Raw genomic sequence first — 22,417 nt, forward strand, 5'->3', positions numbered from 1 at the left:
CCCTCTCTCCGTAGCCTTCCTCCTCCTCTTCCTCGGGCCCAAGAGGAGGCGGGGGGGGGGCAAGGAAAGCGTCTGCACCTGCTTTAGAGGAACTATGGTAGGGCGGCCGCCTCCCGCCCCGCTCCACCGCGCCCGCGCCGAGCCGAGCCCAACCGGGACAGGGGCGGCCCCCGGAGCCCTGCCCGGCCCCGCAGCCTCCCCACAGCCTTCGGGGGTCCCGGAGGAGGGGGGGGGTCCCAAAAAAATTACAAGGGGGGGGGGAAGCGCCAAGAGGGCGCCGGTGCCGGTTCCCCCCCCCCCCTCCCGCGACTCGTTTAACAGCAGCAGCCGCCTCCTCGTGCCATGCAGCGGCCGTCCTAGAGGCGCGCCCCGTCCAACTTTGGGGGGGAGGAAGGAGGAGGAGGAGGAGGAGGAGGAGGAGGAAGGGGAGGAAGGGGAGGAAGAGGAGGCGGCCGCATGCCCGCCGCGGCCCCCGCGCTACCAGGTGGGTGAGAGCGGAGCGGGGCTTTAGGGGGGGGGGGGGGGTCCCGGTGCCGCCCCCCCCCATCGGGGAGCTTCGACAGGACCCCCCCTTTCCCCCTTTTTTTCCCCTTTTCCCCTTTTTTTCCCCTTTTCCCCCTTTTCCCCCCCTTTTTCCCCTTTCCCCTTTTTTCCCCCCTTTTCCTTTTTTTTCCCCCTTTTCCCTCTTTTTTCCCCAATTTCCCCCTTTTTTTTCCCCCTTATCCCCCCCCTTTCCTCCCATTTCCCCCCACTTTTCCCTCTTTTTCCCCTTCTCCCCCCATTCTCCCTCCCTCTTTTCCCCTCTTTCCCCCCATTTTTCCCCTCTTCCCCCCCCTTCTCCCCCCTTTTTCCCCTCTTCTCCCCCCTTTTACCCCCTCTTTTCCCCCTTCACCCCCCCTTTACCCCCTTTTCTCCCCATTTTTCCCCCCTTTCCCCTTTTTTTTCCCCTTATTCCCCCCCCTCCTCGGAAGTTTGCTGCGGAGCCGGGACAAAGGCAGCGGGGGGGGGGGGGCTGAATTGGGGGTGGGGGGGGGGACGACATTAATTAGGAAGGGAGCTTAATGAGGAGGGGGGGGTCCCGAAGGGGGTGGGGGGGATCCCGGTGGGGTGGGGGGGTCCCCATTGCGCCCCTCTCTTGGTAGTGGTGATGGGGGGGGGGGGGGCTCGAGGGTCTCCGCCGCCCCCCCCCCCCTCGAGGCGTTCCCCGGCCGGCAGCGGAGGAGGAAGAAGAGGAGGAGGAGGAGGAGGAGGAGGAGGAGGAAGGCGGCCCCCGGCAGCCCCCTCGGGGCGGGTTGGGGCTTGGGGGGGGTGGGTTGGGGGGGGGGGGACACACACACACGGGGCGAGCTGGGCTGAGCCGAGCCGGGCTCCGGAGGTGCCGCTCCCCGGCGGGCCGGGGGTCCCAGCACCGAGGTGGGGGGGGGACAGACAGACACAGACAGACACCCAGACACACGGCCCCCGCCATGCCGAGCCTCCGCCGCGCTCCCTTTGTTGGGGCTTCGCCTTTTTCCCCCTTCTTTCTTCCCCCGCTGGCAGTTTTGCTTTAACACCAGCTGCTCGCCGGGGGGCTCGGGGTGGGCTCTTTTGTATTTTATTTTATTTTTTTTTTAATTTTTTTTTTTTATTATTATTTTTCCCCCCCTTCCTCCCACCCAACCCCACTTTTCCAACTCGCCCCCCCCCAGCCCCGCCGCTCCTCGCTCGAGATAAATTAAGTCGGGCGGCCGAGCGGCCCCAAGTTTTTCCAATTGCTGGGAGGAAAGCAGCAGCCGCCGCCGCCGTCAACCTGCAGCGAGATCGCCCGGCGCCCTGGGAAACCCTCTAGAAAACCCACAAGGTGAGGGAGAGGAGGAGAAAACCCACCGGCACCGCCAAAAAACTCAAACCCCGTTGCAGGGAGCCGGAGGAACCGGCCGCGGGTTTGGCACCGGGGTGGGGGCCACCGCCGCGCGCCCCGACCCGAATCCGTGCCCGCCGTGCGCCCGGCTGAGAAGTTTGGGAGTCTTCGGTGCGCCTTTGTTTGGGGTGGGAGATGGGGTGGTTTGGCCTAGGGGGGGGTCCTGTGAGGTTTTGGGGGGGGTTGGGGGCTGCGGTGTGATGCCCACAGCCCGCGGGAGGGCTCGGGGGGGTGCCTGCCGCGGGTGGTGACGGCGGCGATCGGGGGCGCCTTGGCGAAGAGTTGTTGCGGACGGAGCCGTCGCCTTCTGGGGGGTCAGAAATTGCTGGGGAACAACCTAAAAAATTAAAATGGGGGTGGCGAAGCCTCAGAGCCCACTGAGAGCCCCCCTCCCCCGGGGCTGTTTCGGCTCAGCCTGGCTCGGCGCGGTCCCGGCTCGGTGGCGCGATGCTGCCCCGGCAAAGTTCGCTCGCTCCTATTCTTCCCCGAGCCCTCTCCCTCGTCCGTGTCCGAAACAAACGCGGCTCTGTCTCTTCTCTCCCGCTCCCCCCCGGAAAAAAAAAAAAAAAAAAAGAAAGGCTCTCCACAAAGTGCCGTGCTAGCAGCAGATCGCTCCGAATAATTTCTGTCGGTGGTTGGAAATCTGGTTCGAGTTGGCAGGCGCGGTCCGAAGGTGTGTGTAGGGGAGAACAAGTGGAGCGTAATTGGGTTTGCTTTGGCCATTTGGGATTGATTCTTTTTTTGTTCTTCCCCCCCCCCCCTTTTTATTTTTTTTTTTTTTAAAAAAAAAAAAGCAAAGTGAAGGGCTGTCGCCTTGTCTTCTCCCCCCGTGTGCTTTCTAAATCGAATGAAAACCCGCGTGGGGGAGAGCAGGAATAAATCGCGGCCGCCTGCAAGCTCAACTTCGCTCGGAGCGGGCGAAGCGCACCCTGTGAAAAACTTGCCCTGGGTTTTTCCTCCTCTTAATGTAGTCCTAAAGGGATTTGGGTCCGGATTCCTCCCCTGGACCCCTTTTTGGATTTAGGCAGCTCCACCGGCTCCGCTCGGCGGCCGCGGGCTCCCGAGGTTGCCTCTTGCCACGGTCGGACCCAACTTAGCACCGGGTTAAGCCCTGGCTTTTCCGCGAGCGTCATAAAGCTGTGGGGCACACCATAAAAACGTTATTAGTTTCTGTATTAAAAAGCCCGGGTTGTTCCTTAACCCGAACCAGAAGGAGGATTTGCTTTTTACAAATTTCTGCTTGTGTGCGAAGCAATTTTACGCGAGCACCGCGTTGGGCTGGGAGCAGGCGTTCGGTGGGGAAATCACAACGTGGGGCTCGCGCCCCTGGTCGCTGTGGGTTCCTGGGGACCTCGTCCCCCTTCGTCCTCCCCAGCTTGTCAATTAAACACGGTGAAAGTCTCAGGCTGCTGCGAAACCCAGCTCTGAATTTATTTTTTTAATTCCCACCCCCTCTTCGGGTCTTTTTAAAACCCGGCGAGCCCCCGGGGGTGGGTGGACGGAGAAATCACCGGGTTCGTAAAATCTACCCCCCTTTTTTTCTTTGCTTTTTTAAAAATTATTATTATTTTTTCCCCCTTCAGGTTGCTCAAATCGAACTGCAAAAGGCGGGGGGGGTGGGGATGCGTTGGGGGGAGAAATGTGACGAAAAGCAGGGAGGAAATTTCGTGTGCCGAGGCTTTTGTCAGGGCTGCGGAGCCCTGGGGTGGCTCCGGCTCCTGCCTGGCCCTTTGTGGTGCGGGGCTGGGGGCCAGGGGGGGACGGGACTTGGAGTAGTGCTGGGGATCATCCCGGCTCGGAGATGCTGCTTTTTTAAAAAAAATTATTAGAATTTATTAGTTGTTGGGTTTTTTTGTTGTTGTTGTTGTTGGGGTCCCCCCCCTCCAAGTCCATTTGAGCCCGAAGCAGGGGGCTGAGCATCGCTGGGAGAAGCAAACGCTGCTGTGACCTGGTGCAGAGCCCAAACTCGGGCTTGGTTTTTGGGGAAAAAGTGGGAAATTCTCCCCCTCGGCCCCAGGAAGGTGCTGCAGGGTCCTGGGCCCCGGGGGGGGGAGTCTTGGTTGCCCCCCGTGGGGAAGGGGCCGGGTGAGGAGGATGCACTGGGAAGCACCCGGGCGCCTTTTGGGGCAGGTTTGCTTTGGGGAGGGGGGCAGAAAGCTGAGAAAACCGGTGGAGAAATGGGATGAAAAGGGCTGAAAAGTTGTGGTTTGGGGGCGGGGGGAGGCGAGGAGGGGGGCTGAGAGCGTGCAGAGGGGGGGAACACCAGCAGCCCCGCTCCCCTCCCTGCCCTCCGAGGACACGTCCTGGTGCCACGGCCGGAGAGGGTTTGGGCAAGGAGCGCACCCCGTAAAACCCAGCGCCGCCGAAATCCCCGCTGCGGGCCCGTGCCCCTTCTTCTCCCTCCTCATAACCCGGCAGGAATGCGAGTGCACTCACTTGTGAAGTTGCTGCCCGGAGAGCCCGGCAGCTTTTCTTTTCTGCCGCCGGAGAGGGGGACGCTTTGAGGCTGTTTGTGTCGCGCAGTGGGGCTGGGGAGGGGGGCGGCGAGGCTCCGGCTTTGAGTTGTGTTTTTTTTTTTTCTCTGCTTTTTTTTTTTTTTTCATTATTTTATTCCTCTCCCCCCCCCCCCCTCCTTCCTCCTCGGCTCCTTCTCGGCTGTCCCGCGGGGGGCAGAGGGGCTGGAGGTGCGGGGCCGGCTTCGCTTTTGTGGTGGCAATGTGGGGGGCGAGCCCCACGCGGGGACGCGTCCCATTCTTCTTCCCCAAGAAAGGCAGGACAGCGCCGAGCCCCCCTCCTTTCTTTCACCCCCCCCACGGTTCATTTAAAAGGAAGGCACGGCTCTATCTTTTTGGCACCTCGTTTCCCACCGCAGAGCGGGCTTTGGTGGCTGGAAGGGTTCGGGAAATCCTTTTTATTCGTGGCAGGGGCCGTTTGCCCCCCTTGGCCGTGGTGTTTCCGAAGCGCTGAGCCCCGGCCGCGGGTGGTGCGGGGGCTCCGGGGGATGCTCCCCGCTGCCTCCCTACAGCTCCCAGCCCTGGGGGCTGGGGGTGATTTCCCCTTTCCCCCCCCCCTCTTCCTTCTGCTTGCCGCTGCGCCGCTGTCACCTGCCGTTTCTGGAAGTGGAAACGTGAAATTTCCTGCCCTGTCCGCTTTCATTTCCATCTCCTCCGGCGCAGCCGCTCGCAGGAGGGCACCTTGAAGCCGGGGGCACAGCTGGCATCTGCCCCTTGGAGGGGCGAGCGTGGTGATACCCAGAGAGGGAGAGGAAAAACGGGGGGAATAAAGCCCTAAAAGCACTCGGAAAGCCACCCTTGCGTCTCAGGAGATGTAAAAACACGACAACGTGCGGCTTCTGGGCACCCTGGCGCACCTGAGAGAAGTGCTGCCTGCCTCTGCCCTTCGACGTCGCCTCCCCTCGCTGTATTTTGATTTTTCCAGAAAAAAAAAATACCCTTGTCCGCTGGGGATTCCTGGCTGGCAGCTCGGCCCCACTGCCAGGCAGCACAGGGACAGAGTGGGAAGGGGCTCCCGGCACTCGGGGGGGCACCGCGTGCGGCACCAAGACCTGCGGCTCAGGGTAGGGGTGGTCGGAGCTGGAAAAACTTCCCAATTCTTCTCACCCCGAGAGCATTTTACAGTTGTGTGATGCGCAGCGGAGGCGCCGCCGGGGAGGTTTTCTTGAAAACTTTTTCCTGCTCTGATTTAAAGCCCTTTTGGCGACCGAGTTGCTGCGCTGAAGCGCGACGCTCGCGACAAAAACGCAGCAGCACCAGGGCAGGGGGGGGAGAATTGGGAGGCAAAAATCCACCTTCCCTCGGAGGTCTGCAGCGAGATGCTGAGCCTGTCCGTCCGCGTTTTATTTCATAAAGATCTCGCTCCCTGCCCGCAGAGATTAGATCTGGGGACGGAGCTGAAGGGAAGTCATTAAGGGATTACGATGCCTTGTGCCGGGAGCGCAGACGTGGGTACGGGGCCGGCCCTAACGGTACCTGGATACCGAAACAAATGAACCCTGCATGCTCGAAGCACTTGGCACGGGCTGTCTCCATCCGCTTGTCTTTTTTTTTTTTTTTTTTTTCCCTTTTTTTTTTTTTTTAAAGGGGAAAAAAAATATAAAAGCCTGCGTTGGAGATGTGCTCGGAGTTGTTAGCTGGGTTGTTAGCTCGGTTGAAGCAAGCCGGTGTCGGCGCTCGCCGGCCCCAGGCGACGCTCGCTGCCTGGCTTTCATGCCCTGGCAAGTTGGCAAGAAAAAAAAAAAAAAGTCTTTTTGCTTCGTGCTCAAACGGAAATCCTTCTCCTGTGCCGCGGTTGTCGGGTCCGGATCAGCAGCAAAAGCACTTTCAGTTTTTTATTTTTTTTTCTACGTCTGTATTTTCTGTAAGCAAAGCAGGGAGAGGAGGGTGGCCGCGAAGGGGGAGGAAATTTCTCCCGGTCCCAGCGGATCCTGCGTGCGTTTTATCAGGAGCGAAAGGTGCACTAACAAAACTTTTTTCTTTTTTCTTTTTTTTTTTTTTGGATTGGGGTGGGGAGGGGGGGGGATTGCTCTGCTCTCCGAAACGCGGGCAGCTGTGAAAACACGCGCGCGCACACACACACAAAAAAAAAAAAAATAAAAAAATCCTTTTTAAGGTACTAGAGGGGGAAGAAAATCCCGTCGGGGGCCCTGCTTCGGAGGCAGTTTGAAAGCTGTTTATTCTGCCTCATTGGCAAACCTCTTCCACGTGACCGTGTTTGGTCGGGAGCTGGCACGGGCCGATGGGGAAGCTGCCGGCCGGATCCGGGCGCCTGGGGCTGCTCCCGGCTGGGCCGCGGGCTCCACGCTGCCAGCGGGGCGCCTGCGAGGGCTGCGCGCTCCAAGGGGTGTTCGGGTACGTGTTGGGGACCCCCGATTCCCCCCCCCGTGGATGTTTAGGGGGGGTGGGTTTGGAGGGGTGGGGGCCAGCTCGAGCCGCTCACCGCGTGCTGGTGGTGGCAGTGGTGGTGGCACCGAGGAGGAGCCGTCGAGGGTTTCGTGTGCCGGGGCTGGATCGGTGCCAAGAGGCTCGGGGATTTGGGGTGACGCCGGCACGGGGCTGGGCGTTTGCTCGGGCACCGCTGGTGCTGGTTAAACAAACAGGAGGAGAAAGGGGCCGCGGCAGGGATCGGCCGGGATGAGCGGCCCCGCTGGCGGCGGGCGGTGTCGAAAGGGCTCGTTTCAACACACCTTCCCCGGGCGCTTGCAGGACTGGGTTTATCCGGTGGGATTTAACCAGGCTGGGGCGAGCAGAGGGAGAAAACGGCAGCGGGGTGTGCTCCCTGCTGCCATCCGGGGCAGCGTGTGCCTCGCCGAGCATCGTGCCAAACGGTGTCAGAGCCTGGCTCCGTCCTGCCCTCCCTGCGTGAGCCTCGGCGGCTCGCTCGAGACCTCCGAGTTTATTCCGTGCGCCGGGGATCAGTGGTGAGTAGCTGTTTTTGCCTGCCTGATGTGAACGTGCAAGCTGGGGACTGCGCTGTGTGTAGTGAGATCGGGATGGGGACCACCTCGGAGAAGCTGTCACGGGCTGGATAAATGCTGTCTCCAGCCCCAGGAGCGTGCTGCAGCCAGGGCTTGTGCTCAGGAGCGAGGGATGCGCACAGGTCCCGTCCACCCGGGGACGTCTCCTCTTGGTGGCTCATATTTTGCCCGGGGCTGGCTCGCTGGTGGCTTGCAGCTGGGCTGGTGGCTTGCTTGGATGTGTGGCACCACATGCTGAGGTCGGCTGCTGTGGGATGGGGTTTCCAGGATGGATAACCCCGCTTTGGCCACGCTGGGGGGGTCCTCGTGGCACGCGGATGAAGATGAGGATGACTGTCCCCAGCCCAGCTTGGCAGAGCAGGCCCCAGGAGGGGGAAGCTGCCCCCCCTCTGCATGGGCAGAAGCTGTGGGGCTGTCCGGGACGTGGGGTGGTCCCAAGGGTGTTGGAGCTGCCCCTGCCTCTGGGCAAGGGGACGGCGTATGGCAAGAATTGTCAGCTGGAGCGGTTTCGTGGTGAGCGTCGGCAGGTTTGGGCTCCCCTGGGCCTGGTTTTGGGAAGAGATTTTGGGTAAAGACCCCCTGCCACGGCCTGGCCAAGCCTGAGGGTCCCCAGGTAGTGTCGTGTCCCCTCCGGGTGCCACCTACTCTGTCCTGGTGGCCACCCTGCAGAGGCACTGTTGTGGCTGCACCCCGAGGTGTGGAAGCAGAGCGGGACGGCGATGCCTGGACCCAAACCCAAACCTTTAACCACACGTGTCCCATCTGGGGCATCTCCCCCTCCGACGGGACCTCTGGGCTCCTAGCAGGGGCAAGAGGTGGCAGTGAGATGCTCGGTGCTGCACCGGTGGGCGGCTGGCCCCCGGCGTCCAAAGTCCGCGGCCGATCCCTCCTGGATGCGGCCAGACCTGAGGCCGGGAGGGAAATTCCCAAATGCAGCCACGTTCGGCTTATTGGAAACGGAAGGAGGAGAGAAAATAAAAAAGCGTGCCTGGGGACAAAGTCCCGTAACTTCTGCGGCAGGAAATGTGGATTTTGAAAATCTGCTGTCCCGGGCGCAGCCGCAAACCCCACTTCTTTTGCCTCCACGGATTTGTGTGGCTGGAAAAAAAAAAAAGCCGGTGAAGTGGCTTTTATAAAATGATGTTTCCAGCTTTGCCCTTCTCTGATATTGTCTCCAAAGTATTTACGCCTTATCCTCTGCTCCCCAGGCTGCTTTCCCTGCAGGGAAATCCCTTCCCGACCGGAGCCGTGCCACTTCTCTTCTGCACGGGGGCTCCGGGCTGGGTTTTGCTCACTCCTGTGCCTGAATTGCGCCGCTGTGCCCTGCTCTCAGCCTCGGCTGTTTGCGTGTAAATGACCCCCCCAAAGGGCCAGGATTTTTCAGCTGGGAAGCAAAAGGGATGCTCGGCTCCTGCCCTGCTGGAAAACCTGAGCTGGGGGTTGTGGCAGTGTTGGGCTTAGGGTTTGTAGCAGGGGGAGTGGAGTCGGGTCCCTCCTATAGGCAGGTGCAAGGTGGGAATGGGGGGAAAAAGGAGAGAAATGGGCAACGGAGAGCAGACGGGCAGGCTGGGTGTCAGGCCGCATCCTGCGCCAGGACAAGGCTTTTTTGGGGGGTGGCAGAGCCACCCCTGTTCCTGCAGCGTTTCAGAGGGCTGGGATGAAAGCCGTGGAGCAGCCGGGCGATGGGGAAACCCTGCAAAGCTGCTGCTGCGGGGAAGGGAAGAGAAATAGGGAAGAAGTCCTAAAATCCCTTCGAGGGCGAGGTGTGTGTAAGCGTCCCGGAGCAGGGATTGCCGGCCGAGCTTCCCTCTCGCGGCGTGGCACGAGGTTTGCTTCGTTCCTCTTTTGCTGGAGCTGCAGGCAGAAGGTTTGTGCTGGCTTCAGCCCTGCCGAAATTCGGGTCCGAGTTCCCCCATCACCAGGGGATGTGGCAGGGACCCGGTGTGAACGGGACAGGTCCCGGGGCTGATCCCTGCCTTCCCTGGAGGATGCTCGGGGCTCTCCGGATCCGTCCCCAAAGGTCACTCGCTCCCTGCTCGGCACGGCTCCGGTCGGGTTATTCTCTCTTCCTCTTTTAACCCAGGTTTTTATTTATACCTAGCGTGGCACATTCCGCTTTTAGGCTCCGCTTCCAAATCCCTTGAAGTCTTTCCCTTGATGCTGGCGGGCTGTAGCCTGAACAAACGTCCTTGTCTGTGGGAAGAGGAGCCGCCGCTCCGAATCTGGGTCAAGCTCGGGGGCTGTCGGAGCAGCCCCGTCCGGGATCAAACGCCGCATTGTTCCTCGCAGGTAGCACAAAGGTCCCCCCGACGCCCCTCGGGTTACAGAGCCTTTGAAAACTCTGCTGGAAAGGGCAGCCCGTTTAGAAATGTGATGAGGGAAAGCTGCCGGGCCGAGGGGAAGCGTTTGGGGATCGGAGAGGGATTTAGGGAAGGTCGGGGCCAGCTGGTTGATTATCTGCGGTGATGCGCGAGGAGCCCACGGTGCTGCTGAGCTCCATCGCTGTGCTCGGGGGCAGGTTTGGGACACACGGACAGACAGACAGACAGACAGACATCTTTAAAGTTGTCTGCAGGATTACGGCTAGGGTTAGGAGCGTTGGTCCACGTGGGGCACCCAGGGGCTCGTGGCCGGTGGAGTTTTGGTGACCTGGATGGTGACCGCGCTGCGTCCCGGTGTCTTTGCCGTCCCTTGTCCTGCCGTGGTTGTTTTAGGGATGTGCCCTGCTTGGTGCAGCTGCTGACGAGGCCCGTGCTGCTCAGGAGCACTTCAGCGTGCCCACGGCAGTGTGCTCACAAGGAATGTCCTGATGTGGGACAGCCACGCTGCTTTGGGGTGAAACCCGCCAGTTCCAGGGATGGCGAGGAAAGGCGCTGCTGGGCCCATGTCCCCAACACACCCTGCCCAATGCCCCCAGAGCGAGGTGCTCCATCTCCACCTCTGGGGGATGCATTTTTGGGGCAGGCGGGGGCTGCCCCAGCTGCCTGCTTCACCGGGGACGTGACAGACCCCGCAGCAGCAGGGGCTGTGCTGGAGCTTTGCCTGCACCCAGCTTGGGGTGGGCACCGGTCCCACCGTGCCCCCTCTGCCCTGGCAGTGAATCCTAAATTAATATCGTAAAGAACGAGGATTTTTTGCTTTTTTAAAGAGGGACAGAGGGGAGAAAACCCCACAGGATTCCAGATGTGCTCTGCAATGAGGCTGCATCTCACACCACCTCCCTAGCGCGGCACCGTCCGTCCCGTGCCACCGGGGATGCCCCCAGTGACACTCGGCCACCAAACCCCGGTCACTTCTGGCTGGAGCCTCAGCAGTGCCCTGCCTGCTGCTGCTGTGTGTGTGCACCCCACGGCTGGATGAGTTTGGGGTCTTCCAGGAGGAAGCATCACCCATTGGCGGTGATTATCAGGGATTTGGGGGTGCGGACCCCTTCTGGCACAGCTTTATTGCGCCTCTGTCAGTCTCCGCAGTCCTTCCATAGCTCTGTCCCAGTTTGCACAGCAGGGACACGCTGCTGGGATTTGGGAGGGTGCTGAGTCCCGCTGCGTGCTTTAAGAGCTGAGCTCTTGGGTTTGCAGCGGGGTTCCGGAGCCCAGCGTGGTCTGGAGATGCCGGGGGTGGTGCTGCGGGACCAGCTCGCCTGCCCGGCCAGAGGGATGCTGGAAGCGCAGCCGTGCAACGCAGTCCCTGCTGGGAAAGGAGACGAGCTCCTGCTCCATCCCTGCACATGGCACCATGGAAAGGGTGCAGGGGGGGCTCTCCCCGGCCCCGCTCAGCTCAGGATCGAAGAGGATGCAGCAGCTGAACGCGGCTCATCCCGGGTCGCCCACCAAGGACCGCGGCGCGTGGGGGACCCTGGCGTGGGGAGGTGCTTCCCCGGCTTGTGGGGATGCTCTGAGCCTCTGAACCCTCTTCTGCACGCCCAAAACTTCCTGCACACCTCCCTCCCTGCGCTGATGCCATCTTCGGGTGCCGCTTCCCACGTTTTAAGGCAACTCCTGAACCTGCTCGCGTTCCTCCAGCCGCGGCTCCCGGTGCTGCTGTCGGGAGGAGCCATGTTTGTCCTCGGGGTGTGCTGGAACCAGGCAGGAGGTGCTGAACCCATGCGGGGCAGCCGAGCCGTGCAGAAACAGCATCGGGAAGGGGTTCGAAACAGCCGAGCCCTGCTCCAGGGGTGCTGGCGAGACGGGGAGCCGGCCTCAGGTCATGCCTGCCTCTGATTCGGATGCAAAAAAAGGACTTCAGACCGAGAGTTTGAAAATGCCCAAGGATAGTTCTCCCCCCCCACCGCCTTTTTTCTTCTTTCTCCTCATGAGCAGCATAATTTCTGGATGAAAACCAGGCCTCTTCCTGAATAGAAATGGGACTTGCAGTGGAAAGCATCACTGTGCAGCGGGGAGTGCGTTAAGTAGAGCGTTTCTGGATGAATTTTTGCACAAACATGACCGAGTCTGGGAAAACTTGCAGCATCTGAGTTCTTCCCTCGCATTTAATAGGCACCGCGTTGTTGTTTTTTTTTTTTTATTTCCACCCTCTGGATTATTTAAAGGCCAGAAGAGACTTTTAGCAACCTCCAGCCTGACTTCATGCAAACTCAGCTGGAAAATTTTGCTCGGGGCCGTGTGTCCCAGCACCGCATCCCTCGGGGCTGGCGGCGTCGGTACGCCCGCGCGCCCCCGTTGCTCCTTTTCCTGGTCCCGTCTGGCTCCCGCCTGCTTCCAGTTCATTTTCTCCCTTCTTGGCTGTGTCCTCACCCTGCTCAGCCTCAAACTGGTTTTCTTTTTTTTATTTTATTTTTTATTTTCCCCATAAACACGCCGTCACCAGGAGCCTTCCTCCGCCCCGGCGCTGCCCTTCCAGCTCCCAGGGCTGCTGGGTGCCGCTCCCGTGCCGTGGGTGCCTTTCTCAACCCCAGACACATCCGGACATTTCCCTGCCCTCCTCTTCCTCATCTTGCCGTGGGGCAGGCGTGGGACACGATGCTGTCAGTGGCTCTGTCCAGGAGGAAGAGCCCTCCTCTTCCTCGGCACCGGCTGGAGGCTGCGGTAGGTGGGTGCCTCAGAGAGACACCCGCGGGCGCAGGTGGCTTCAGGCTGTTGGTGTGCAACAGGGAGGGAAGGGATCACAGCACGTGGCGACTCGGGTGAGTGACACGTTGGGTTTGGGATGTGTTGGGTGCCTGGCACGTTGGGCACGCGTTGTGTGTGCCCCAGAGGCTGGCCTGGGGCTCTGCAGCGGGCAGGATGCGTGCGCCACGTCCGTGCCTCCCCGCCGCGCGCGCTTGGGTTGGCGAGGAGCAAAAAGAGCCTCGTGCACCACAATCAGGCAGAGCCTTAACCCTCAGGCTGGCTTTATTCTGTGAGATGCTGGAGTGTCCCCGTGGCTGGAAACATCGATGTGTGGCTGGTGGGTGCTACACAGGGCCCTGGGTGCCGCACGGGGCCACGGGTGCAAGGCTGCGGGGCGCGCACGCGTGCACGGGCAGACGTACGCACGCACGTGGGTGTGCACGGCGCTCTCCTCCGGGGCTTGGGCTGCAAGTTCTTCCCCTGGAAGAGCAGCGAGGGGAGGTGCTTTTAATTATTTTAATAGGATTTTGAGGAAGGAGCGCGCTCGGGCTGCAAATCTTAAAGGCTTCGTCCCGTGTGGAGGCGCGGAGCGGTTCTGACAGCGAGCTGTGCGTGTTGGGAAATCAGCCGGGTTCTCCTCCTGTGTTTTTCTTTTTTTTTTTTTTTTTTTCCTGGGAGTTTGGAGCATTTTTTCTTCCCTGTGAATTTTTTTTTTTTTCCCCACCCTATTCATTATCATTTTTGTTAATTAGATTGTGATGGGAATGGTCTCTATTCAAAGGAAAAAACCTCTGAGATATGTTTGGACGAGCGTGCGTGTTTCGGGGTGGGGGGGGAGCAAGGATGCTTGAAAGAAATCATTTTAAAAATAATTTCTTCATAAAGCTCTTTAAAAGAAAAACCCGGTTACCCTTCCCCCATCCGGCCCCCCCGGGTCCCCCCCCCCTAATTAAACGATTTGAATTTTCACGTTAACCGCTTGGTGCTTCCTCGGCGCCTCAGATGATTAGAAAGGGATATTCATTTATGCCTTTTAAACGCCGCCCCGATTAAAATCAGAGAGATTTTTTCCTTCATCAAAATCTAACATCCTTGAAAAATTAATTTGATGCCTCTTGTTATCAATTAATTGAATCTCGTTGGGAGAGAGGCTCGTGCGGCGGGTGGTTGGAGCTGGCCCTTCTGTTCTTAGTTGCTTTCCCCCCTCTCTTCTCCCTTCTGCTGCTGCTTCCAAACACTGTGACATTATAAAACTCGGCCTTTTCTTATTATTTTTAACTCATCTCATAAAATAAAATAAATGAATAAAACTTGGTCTCTCTTCCCACCCTCCTCCCCCATTCCCTTGAGTTCCTCGTCTATGAAAGACCCTTTTTTTCGCTCTTTCTCTCATCCCTCTCTCCTATAACTTACGAGGCAGGGGGAGAGAAAGAAAGTTCGGGCTTTAGCAATTTCTCGGCGTAGCAAAGCGGCCGGGGTCCGTCTTTCTTCCTTTCTTTAACTGGGGATATTGGATATTTCATTTGAATCTCCCTCTTTTCAATTAAAAGTGCGCGGCTCCTTCTCTTAAGCCCGCTCTATTCTCCTCCTCTGTCTCTGCAGCCGGAGAAGCGATTTTCCTTTCTTTAATATTTCAACTCTTCCCCCGAGACGGGCTGCCTGCGTTTTTTTTTTTTAATAGACTTTTTCTCCCTCTATTAAACTTTTCCAATCTTCGTCCCTTTATTTTTTTTTCCCTTCCCACCTCTTTAAACAAAAAAAAAAAAAAAAAAGGAGAGGAAAAGTTATACGATTGAGAGAACTGGGTCATTCAGGAAGTTATTTCAATAACTTAGGAAAAAAAAAAAAATTAGGCATTAGTTTGAGCGTAACTCTCCGTGGAGGGAATCTACCTGGCTGCCTTTAGGTACAGGCTCTCCCCTAGTGCCCCCTTTATGTCCCCTCGTGGGGTTTTTAGGGCTTTGGGTAACTCGAGCGAGCGCATCCCCGCTTCTGGTTGATGGGGTCGCGGACGCGCTTGGTTTCCTCCAAGGACCAAACCCACACCAGGCGCTCGGTGCCCCTTGTGGGATGCTTCTGGGGGCGGTCACATCCCCCTCTCCACGAGTGTAGGGGGACTTTGGGTGTTTTTTTTTTCCTCGACGTGGCTTGCTGTGGGCCCTGCAGGTGGGAGATGCCGTTGCCTGCTTCCAGAGCTGTCCCAGCTTTGGTGCCAGTTCTGCTCCCTGGGGATGCCAAGGGTTTCAGAGGCTGCCCCGCCGCACATTTTTCCTTTAGATTCCCCTTTACATCGAGCAGAAGGGAATCAAGTGGCTATTTCTGGGGTCTGCTTTATCCCGGCACCATTCTGGGCCCTATTTCAGCACGGGCACACCAGGGGCTCTCCGATTCCTCGTGCTCTGCCCCAACACTGCTGCTTTTGGGCTCCTCCAGCCCCCTGACCCCCAGCTCTACTCCAACAGCTTCCACCTGCAGGGACAGAGCTGCTGGACCCGCCGGGATGCTGGGTGCAGGTGGTGGGCACCCATGGGTGGGTGCTGGCAGCTCCCTGGGTGCTGCCCAGCTCGGGCTCCCCCGGGACCCCCACATGCGGCTCTTGAGCAGCGCGACCGGAGCCCCCGTGTGCCACGTCACTATTTAATTAGACGTCCCTGATTAACAAAACTTGGCGTTCGGCTTCCTCCTGCCCCCATCTTTCCTGGCTCCGAATCAATGGCTTTGATATGCTAATTAGGGAGTAATTTAATTTCAAAAGGCCGCAATTAACAAGGGTGTTGTGGACATGCTGTAGTTAAGCGGCGTAATCTAATTTGCATTAGTAACAAGCAGGGACTAATTAGAAGCTTAATTAGACACTTAGACGGCTCTTGTGTTTACTTTCTTAATGAGATGGAGTGGGGCTCTCTCTTTTTTTTTTTCTTTTTTTTTCTTTTTTTTTTTTTTAATCTTTTCAAGAGCGCAGCGGAGGGAAGCGCAGGATGGAGCCGCGGCCCCGGCGCGTGCCCGGCCCCACCGGAGGGGTTTCGGCCGTCCCGGAGCTCGGCGGGGAGCAGCCGGGGCCGCTGCCCACCCTGGGTGCTGCCACGGGTGGGAACGGGCTGGGGTCCCGGGGAGAATCGTCCGTGGGGTTTGCAGCAGTCGGGACATCCTCGATGCTCGTGGAGCGTCCTCGGTGCTGTTGGAGCATCCTCAACGCTGCTGGAGCAAGGTCTGGAGAGCGAAGCTTGCTCGAAAGGAGTTATTTTGAAGCTGAGCAGGAGCTGCACCGTGCCCAACGCTCTCCTAAGGACTTTTCTTGGTGGTGACTCTCAGCTTTCCAGATGTACAGTGAGTAGGGCGAGCCAGTTTTTCGGGGAGGCAGCAAACCTCTCCGGGGTTGTTCTTGCTCAATTTCCGAGTAGCGGCAAATGCTCGCCGCTGCCTGATGGCCCCGGGGTGCTCGTGAACCCAGCTGGGGTGAGGGAGGCTTTGGGGTGGCCCCGGGGAGAGCTGCGGATGGGGAGCAGCACCCAGAGCTCGCGGTCCTGCCCAGGGAAGTTGCTGGGAGCAAGATGAAAGTGGGAGATGAAAGTGCCCAGAGGTGTGATCCCATTAAAGCAGTGCCTGGGCTTAGCCAATCCTTGGTTCCTTAAATCTCTTCTAATTTACAGTAATGCTTTAGATTCATTTTAGCTCCCCTAGACTTGTATTTTAATCCCCTTTCCACATTTCCATGTGTTTATGTGTTAATTAAAGGGTAAAAAGCCATTCTCCGAGCAATCCCGGCTGCTGCTTCTCCTCGCCGAGCCAAAGCCTTTTAAGATTAGCCAGCCACTTCCCCGAGCCTCGCTCGGTGCCGGATCCAGCCAGGCAAGTTGCTCAACTTCCCATGGCTCGGAGCAAATCCACCGCCTGCGCCCCAGCCTCGTGCACGCGCGCGCCTGCTCCCAGCAGCACGGGGAGCATCCCACCACGGCGTGGGGATCCCTGAAGGTCCTGGTTTAGCCGGATTCGTGGCAGTCCTGGATCTGTCCCCGCTGCTGCCCAGCCTTTGGGGGATTTGCTCGACTCGTGCCGATGCTGCCGGCGCCCGCCGGAGAGGTTGGCGGCGAGCTGCGGTGCCACGGGGTGCCCCCGTCCTCGTCTCTGCAGCCTGGCGAGGATGGAGCTGGATAAAAGGGTTGGGGAGATCGTTTTGGGGCTGGGGGGTGGAGAGAAGGGTGGAAAAAGCCTCCGGAGCAGCGCGATTGGGGTTTGCTTGCAAATGGCTGGTGTCATCGGCTTGTTCTGTGCTGGCACGATGCGATCCCACAAAACCGTGCCTTAACTTCCCTCGCCCCCCCTGGGAATAATTCCTTGCCTGCCTCTGCTCTTGCCCTGCTTCGGTTTGGGCATTTGGATGCTATTGGGGGCTGTGCCCTTCGTTTCCCCACCCATGCCAGGCTCTGGTTTGGGGTGGCAGCAGCATGAGCGCAGCCCGCGAAGGGCGGCGCAAAGTTACGGAGCCCCCGAGGACCGCTATAATAAGGGTACATAAACTAGGGGAGGCAGCTAAAATAGGTGTTCGGGCTTCTTAGGAGCTCGCGGCCTGGGATGTGCCTGCTTTTGTGTGTGTCCCCGGGGGCTGAGCAGCGTTATTTGGGTTTGCATCCGTTGCGCTGAGTTGGGCGGAGGAGAAGCAGCCTCACCGCGGTGGGCGGGTTGGGGTGTCCCAAAAGTCCTCCGGAGCAGATGCCTCGTCCCTTGTAAAGACCCGTGAGCCCTGAGCGTGGCTCCCACATCCTCCTGCACGAGTCTTTGCCCCAAGTTCATCCTCCCCTGGCCACCGAGGGTCCCAAATGCTTTGTGTTGTGGTGCGCGGGCCCCCACGGGATGGCCACGTGCGCACCCTGTCCGGCAGCAAACCCCCTGATCTGTGCCTGCCCTCCCGGGGAAGCTGTGGGCATCTATCAGGCTGTTAATTGTGCTAATTAGAGAGTGTGGAGGTGTTAATTGGAAAGCCCTGGTATCGTGCCTGTTTTGGAGGGGGGGGTGGGTCAATAAAACTGAATTGATGACTTGGCGTGGCGCGGGCGCTTTGCAGGTTAGCGGCAAGTCAGGGGATGTCAAGGAAATGTTACTGCTCAGATGAAGCAACTGTTAATTAAAAGCGACCGTAATTAATATACTCTCATCGCCATATGGTCCTGCTAAAGGCTGGGGGATTCTTTATTTGCAATTCCACTTCTCTTTCTTTGTCCTGCGAAAGGTGCGCACTTAAGTAAAAGGGGGGGAAAAAAAAAAAAAAAGGAAGAGTGCTCGTTCAGTGAAATGGTTTTGAGTCTGCGATGGTAATTAGCGATCCATTTGCGCAGCTTCTGTTGCTCATTGCCATTAGAGGGGTCCCCTCCCCTCCCCTTTTAAGTAAAACCATCATTTTGTACTTTATCTGGCTGTCGGATCTGCCGGCGGCGGGGCCGGTCTGGCCAGGGGCCATGCCTTGGTGCCTGGGGGAAGGTCTGATCCCGATTAGACCCTCCGGATCCCGGCGTGAAGGAGAATCCCTAAAATATTGCCTGTCTGGGGCGAACGAAAATAGATGAAAAGCCGGCGCTGTGATGCTGCACAGACCTCCGTCCGTGCGCGGGGCCGCACATGTGCCGGGGCACTTACGGAGCCCAGCGCCTGCTCCTTCCTAAATCACAGCAGCGCCGCAGCCCTTGGCTACATCACATATATATATATATATATTATTTTTTTTTTTTCCTTTAAGGTTTTGTAAAAGTTTTATGTGAATGGAAATATTTTCATGGTTATTATTATTGCTTGCTTTTATGACTTCCCTCGCGGCGCTGGGAACCCAAACACACCCGAGTCCCGGTCGGGTTTGCGAGCGGGAAGGCGACTTTACTAGGTTTGGAAAGGGACCGGCGCTGGCTGCGGGATTCGCCCGGCTCTGCTGCAGCATCCCGGCCCTGCTGGGGGAAGGCGAAGCAAGCCCCCGGCTCCAGCTCCTCGATGGGAAGAGATTTCCTCCTAATTCCCAATAGTTAGGCTTCAATTTATGCCCCGAAGCCAGGAAAGTTTATATCCTTTCCAAAACTTTTTTCTTCCTCTTTTTTTTTTTTTTTTTTTTTTTTGGCCTTTTTTAATACTTCCTGTTGTAACTCTGGATATTCTTGTTCTCCATATAAAAGTCAAATCCCCTTTTTTTTTTTTTTTTTTTTTTTTTTTGAATCCTGCTGAGTTTTTTGGCCGTGGTGATACCTTGTGACTCCGGGACGGGGCCCGGTCACCGCGGGGCTGCGCGCCTTCGGAGCTGGGGCTTTTCTGAAGGAAAACGAGAAAAGTAACAAAACCGAATTTATTTTTTCTAAAGGCTCTTGTGGGGCGTTGAGGGGCCAGCGAGCAAACATGGTTTTCAAGGGCAAAAGGTGTTTTCTTGCCTTCAAGGGCTCCCTTCCCTTCTGGGCACCTTCGCTAACAGGGCTGAAAGCCCCGTGGTGCTCGGAGGGAGGAATCTGGGGCAAAATCGGAGCAAACGGGGGCTCTGTCTCCTGCAGCTTTTTCTCTCCTAACTCGGCACCTGCAGGCGAGCATCCTTTCCTTCGCCTTGCCCTTCGAAGGCAGCTGGAACGCCGTAATCCCCTTAACCTTGAGCTCTCCCGGGGCTGCCAGTGCGTCCCCGTGCAACGTGCACACGCGCGTGCTTGCGGCGCGCGGGCTGTGGAGAGGGAGCCAGCAGCTCCGCATGGGAATTAATGTCAGTCATATACCCTGCGGAAATGACTTTTGAAATGCATATAATCTCAAACATGCAAATGAGAAGCTTGCTTCACCCTGTTTAATATGAATGATCAGCTCCTGAATAGCTATTATTACACGCCACATTTCAGCAATTATGTTGTTCGCGGTTTGTCGTTCTGTCTTTTGGGGCGGGGTGGGGGAAGAAGGGGGGAAAAAAGAGAAGAAAAAAAAGGGAGAAATGGTGTTCCTTCTCCCCGTCCCTCTTGCTTTATTTGTTCCCCTCCTGTTTCGAAGCCGCGGGCTGGCTCTGAGCGGTGGTGGTCGACGCCGTTTTGGTTCTGATGTGGGGAAAAAGGAGAGAAAAGTGGGGGCAAAACTGCGTCCTCTGCCCTTCTGTAGGGCAAAATGTGTGTCGGGAGGGAGGGAGAGACCCAGCACCCTGCCTCCTGCCTGCTCCCAGCCACTTGGGGCTGGATGTGGCCCCTGGGAGCCAGGGGGTTGCAGCTCTGCAGGCTGGGGCTGGGGGTGTTCATTGTTCCCAAATCCCAAGGGTTTTCCTTCCCCCTGGACCCGGCACTCCTGCAGGTGGATCCCGTCCCCGAGTCCCACAGCGTCCCCACGCTGCTCCTGCGCAGAGCCTGGGGGGGACACGAGGATGCGCGGGGCTTTGGCCGGAGGGGATCCTGCAAATGTCCTGCGCTTTGCACGGGGGGACCCTGAGCTTTACAGCTAACGAGGTACCCACTAATTAAACCCAACTGAGGTCTCTCCGAAACCACTCCCTGCAACTCCTCGGGAGTCCCTCCCCTAGCCAGGCTGTGCTGCTTTACAAAGCGGCTCCGCGGGACGCTCGGCGGCGAGCACTCGGTGCTTGTGCAGCTGGCCGTGACGCCCCAGCACCACCAAATTCCCCGGCCCGCGGCCTCTCCAGCTCCAGCTGGTGCTCCCCCACCTCCCTGCGGTGCTTCGGGTGCTCGTGCTGGGGAAACCGAGCCCTGGATGGTCCCTGAGATGGCTGGAGTGGGACGCAGCACCCTGATCCTCTGCCCTGCGTCACGGGACGGTGCTCAGGGATAAAAGCCCTGGATGCAGAAAAGTGGTGTGCCTTCCTAGAGCCTGTATTTGGGGGAAACGGAGCTCAAGAGACACAAACGCTGCTGCCAGGGGCTGGAGCAGGGAAAGAGGGTGCTGGGTGCCGGAGCTGAGATGCTCCGCAGGGGCTTGGTGGAGATCGTCGAGGTTTTCAGGGCGAAACGCACAGCTCCACGTGCTCGGTTTTCGGCCGCATCAAAACTCTGCAACTTTGCCACTTCTGCCTTCGCCGAGCAAAACATTTTGGAATTCCTGGTTCTGTGAAAAATTCGCAGCTTGCAGGGTTTCCGTCAGGCAGGGGGAAAGCCAAAAAGCACAGCGGTTCCCCAGGGGACGGGGCACCCCTGGCTGGCAGCGCCTTGGGGACAGCTCGTGCCACTGCCCGCACCCACCTGCCCCACATTTGATTTTCCAAGAACTTTTTTTCTTTTTTTTCCCCCTTTTTTAAAAAAATTATTTTTTTGGAGTGCAGTGACCTCAGCTAAAACTGGGTGTAGCCTGACCACAGAACAGGCACGGGGGCAGAAGTCGGGGTGCCAGCGGGGGGGGATGCTCGGTTTCTCTTCTCAGCCTCAACTTTTCTCCCTCCTCGCTCCTCAGGTCCTGCTAGCAAGTCATGATGGTTGAATCCGCCTCAGAGACGATACGCTCCACTCCCTCCGGCCAGAACGGGGTCAGCAGCCTCACCAACCAGCCCGATGGCGGCGGGGGCGGCGGGGGGAGAGAAGGAGCCGCCAGCGGGGAGGCCAACGGAGAGATGAGCCCGGTGGAGCTCCTGCACTTCCAGCAGCAGCAGGTAGGACGGACGCCCCGGCGCGCTATGGTGCCTCCATGAGCTCATCCCAAAATATGGGAAAGGTTCAGGGACCTCTGGGGCCACCCCGTGTGCCACCAGGGCCACCCCCGAGCAGGGTGCCCAGCACCACGTCCAAGCAGCTTTTGGAGATCTCCAAGGAGGAGCCTCCACAACCTCTCTAGACAAGCTTTTGGGGGGTTTTCTGAGTATTTAGGGTTGGGGCAATTCTAGTTTCTACCCTCCCCGTGTCCCCAGGGCTGGTTGCAGCAGCCCCGGTCTCTTTGCACCCATCCTTGTTGAGGGCTGCAGGTGCTGGAGGTGGCCCCTGGCTGTCCCTGCTGCAGGTGGCTGTGTTTTGGGGTGGGGGGAGCAGGTCCTGCCTGTGCTGGTGGGGTCAGCACGCTCCGACCCCCTTGGTGTGATGCAGGAGGGCTCTGGGGACAAAATGAAGACCCGTTGATGATCAAAATAAGGACAGGTTTTGATCTGAGCAGCATTCAGGCATCCAGGTGGGCGAGCAGAGGCGCTCCCCAAGTTTTTGGGGCTCACGGTGCGTTAAGATGAAGAATTAACCTTTTGCATGTGGTTTAAAATACACGGAACAGCCTAAAACATGTGTGACAGCCTAAAACACGTGTGGCAGCCGCGTGCATGAGCTCTGTCCTTGCACGCACACGTGTGCACCTCAGAGGAGCCCTCTCGGTGCGTGTCCCCCCCCGGGGCACCCGGTGCTCTGCCTGCGCGCCCGCGGGGAAGGGGGCTGCGTGTGCGTGCCTGCAGGTTACCTTTCAAAACAAACTTGGGCGAAAACATAAATTTTCCTCCTCGGATACTAAATAAGGCAATGATCCCTGCCTCGTATGGAGATCGCCTCCCTGAGCCATAAATTCCAGCGTGAAAGCTGTAAAAAATTGCTGTGTCTGATACTTTAGTAGTGAGTGCTGTAAATCCATTACCTGAATAACAGCCGTTTCTCACGCAGTTAAGCCCCTGTTCCCCTGATCTGAAGGGTAATCATGCGTGTAATGCTGCTGCAAGTCACCCCTGCCGAACGCGCCGCCGCGCTCCCCTCCCTCCCCGCGCTGGGGACGGCCCCGAATTTCCCTTTGCTGGAGCCAGGAGGAATTGGGGACGCTTGTTCCTATATGGCCAAGGCAGTGTGAGCGGGTGGCATGCTGGCAAAGCGGTTGCCTGGTCCGTAGGAAAGGGGAAAAAGGGTTTTATGTGGGGTGTGCTGATGCTTTTGGCTCGTCCCCGTGGTTGTCCTCTGGTGCTGTGTCCCCAAATCCTTGTGGGTTTTCTCCCAGTTCAGCCCCCAAATCCTGCCCTGCCCAGCTTCGTTTGGTGTCACTCCCTTGGGG

The 22,417-nt window shown here is 58.3% G+C and overlaps 1 protein-coding gene across 9 annotated transcripts in view; it reads left to right on the forward strand.

The window, feature by feature from the left end:
• The first annotated feature begins 350 nt into the window (after positions 1–350).
• Positions 351–22,417, forward strand: part of FOXP4 (forkhead box P4) — a 61,524-nt gene continuing 39,457 nt past the window's right edge. For 4 of the 9 annotated variants that reach the window (XM_084497493.1, XM_084497494.1, XM_084497496.1 and 1 more), the window contains exons 1-2: positions 351–484; positions 20,861–21,056. In XM_084497493.1, the coding sequence (XP_084353619.1) occupies positions 20,877–21,056 (180 nt within the window). In that variant the 5' untranslated portion in view covers positions 351–484; positions 20,861–20,876. Of the gene's footprint in view, positions 485–1,466; positions 1,841–6,746; positions 6,769–20,860; positions 21,057–22,417 lie in introns of those variants that run through there. The other 5 variants (XM_084497489.1, XM_084497492.1, XM_084497495.1 and 2 more) reach the window with 3 other exon arrangements.

The sequence above is a fragment of the Aythya ferina genome (genome assembly GCF_964211825.1).
Source record: "Aythya ferina genome assembly, chromosome: 25".
NCBI lineage: Eukaryota > Metazoa > Chordata > Aves > Anseriformes > Anatidae > Aythya > Aythya ferina.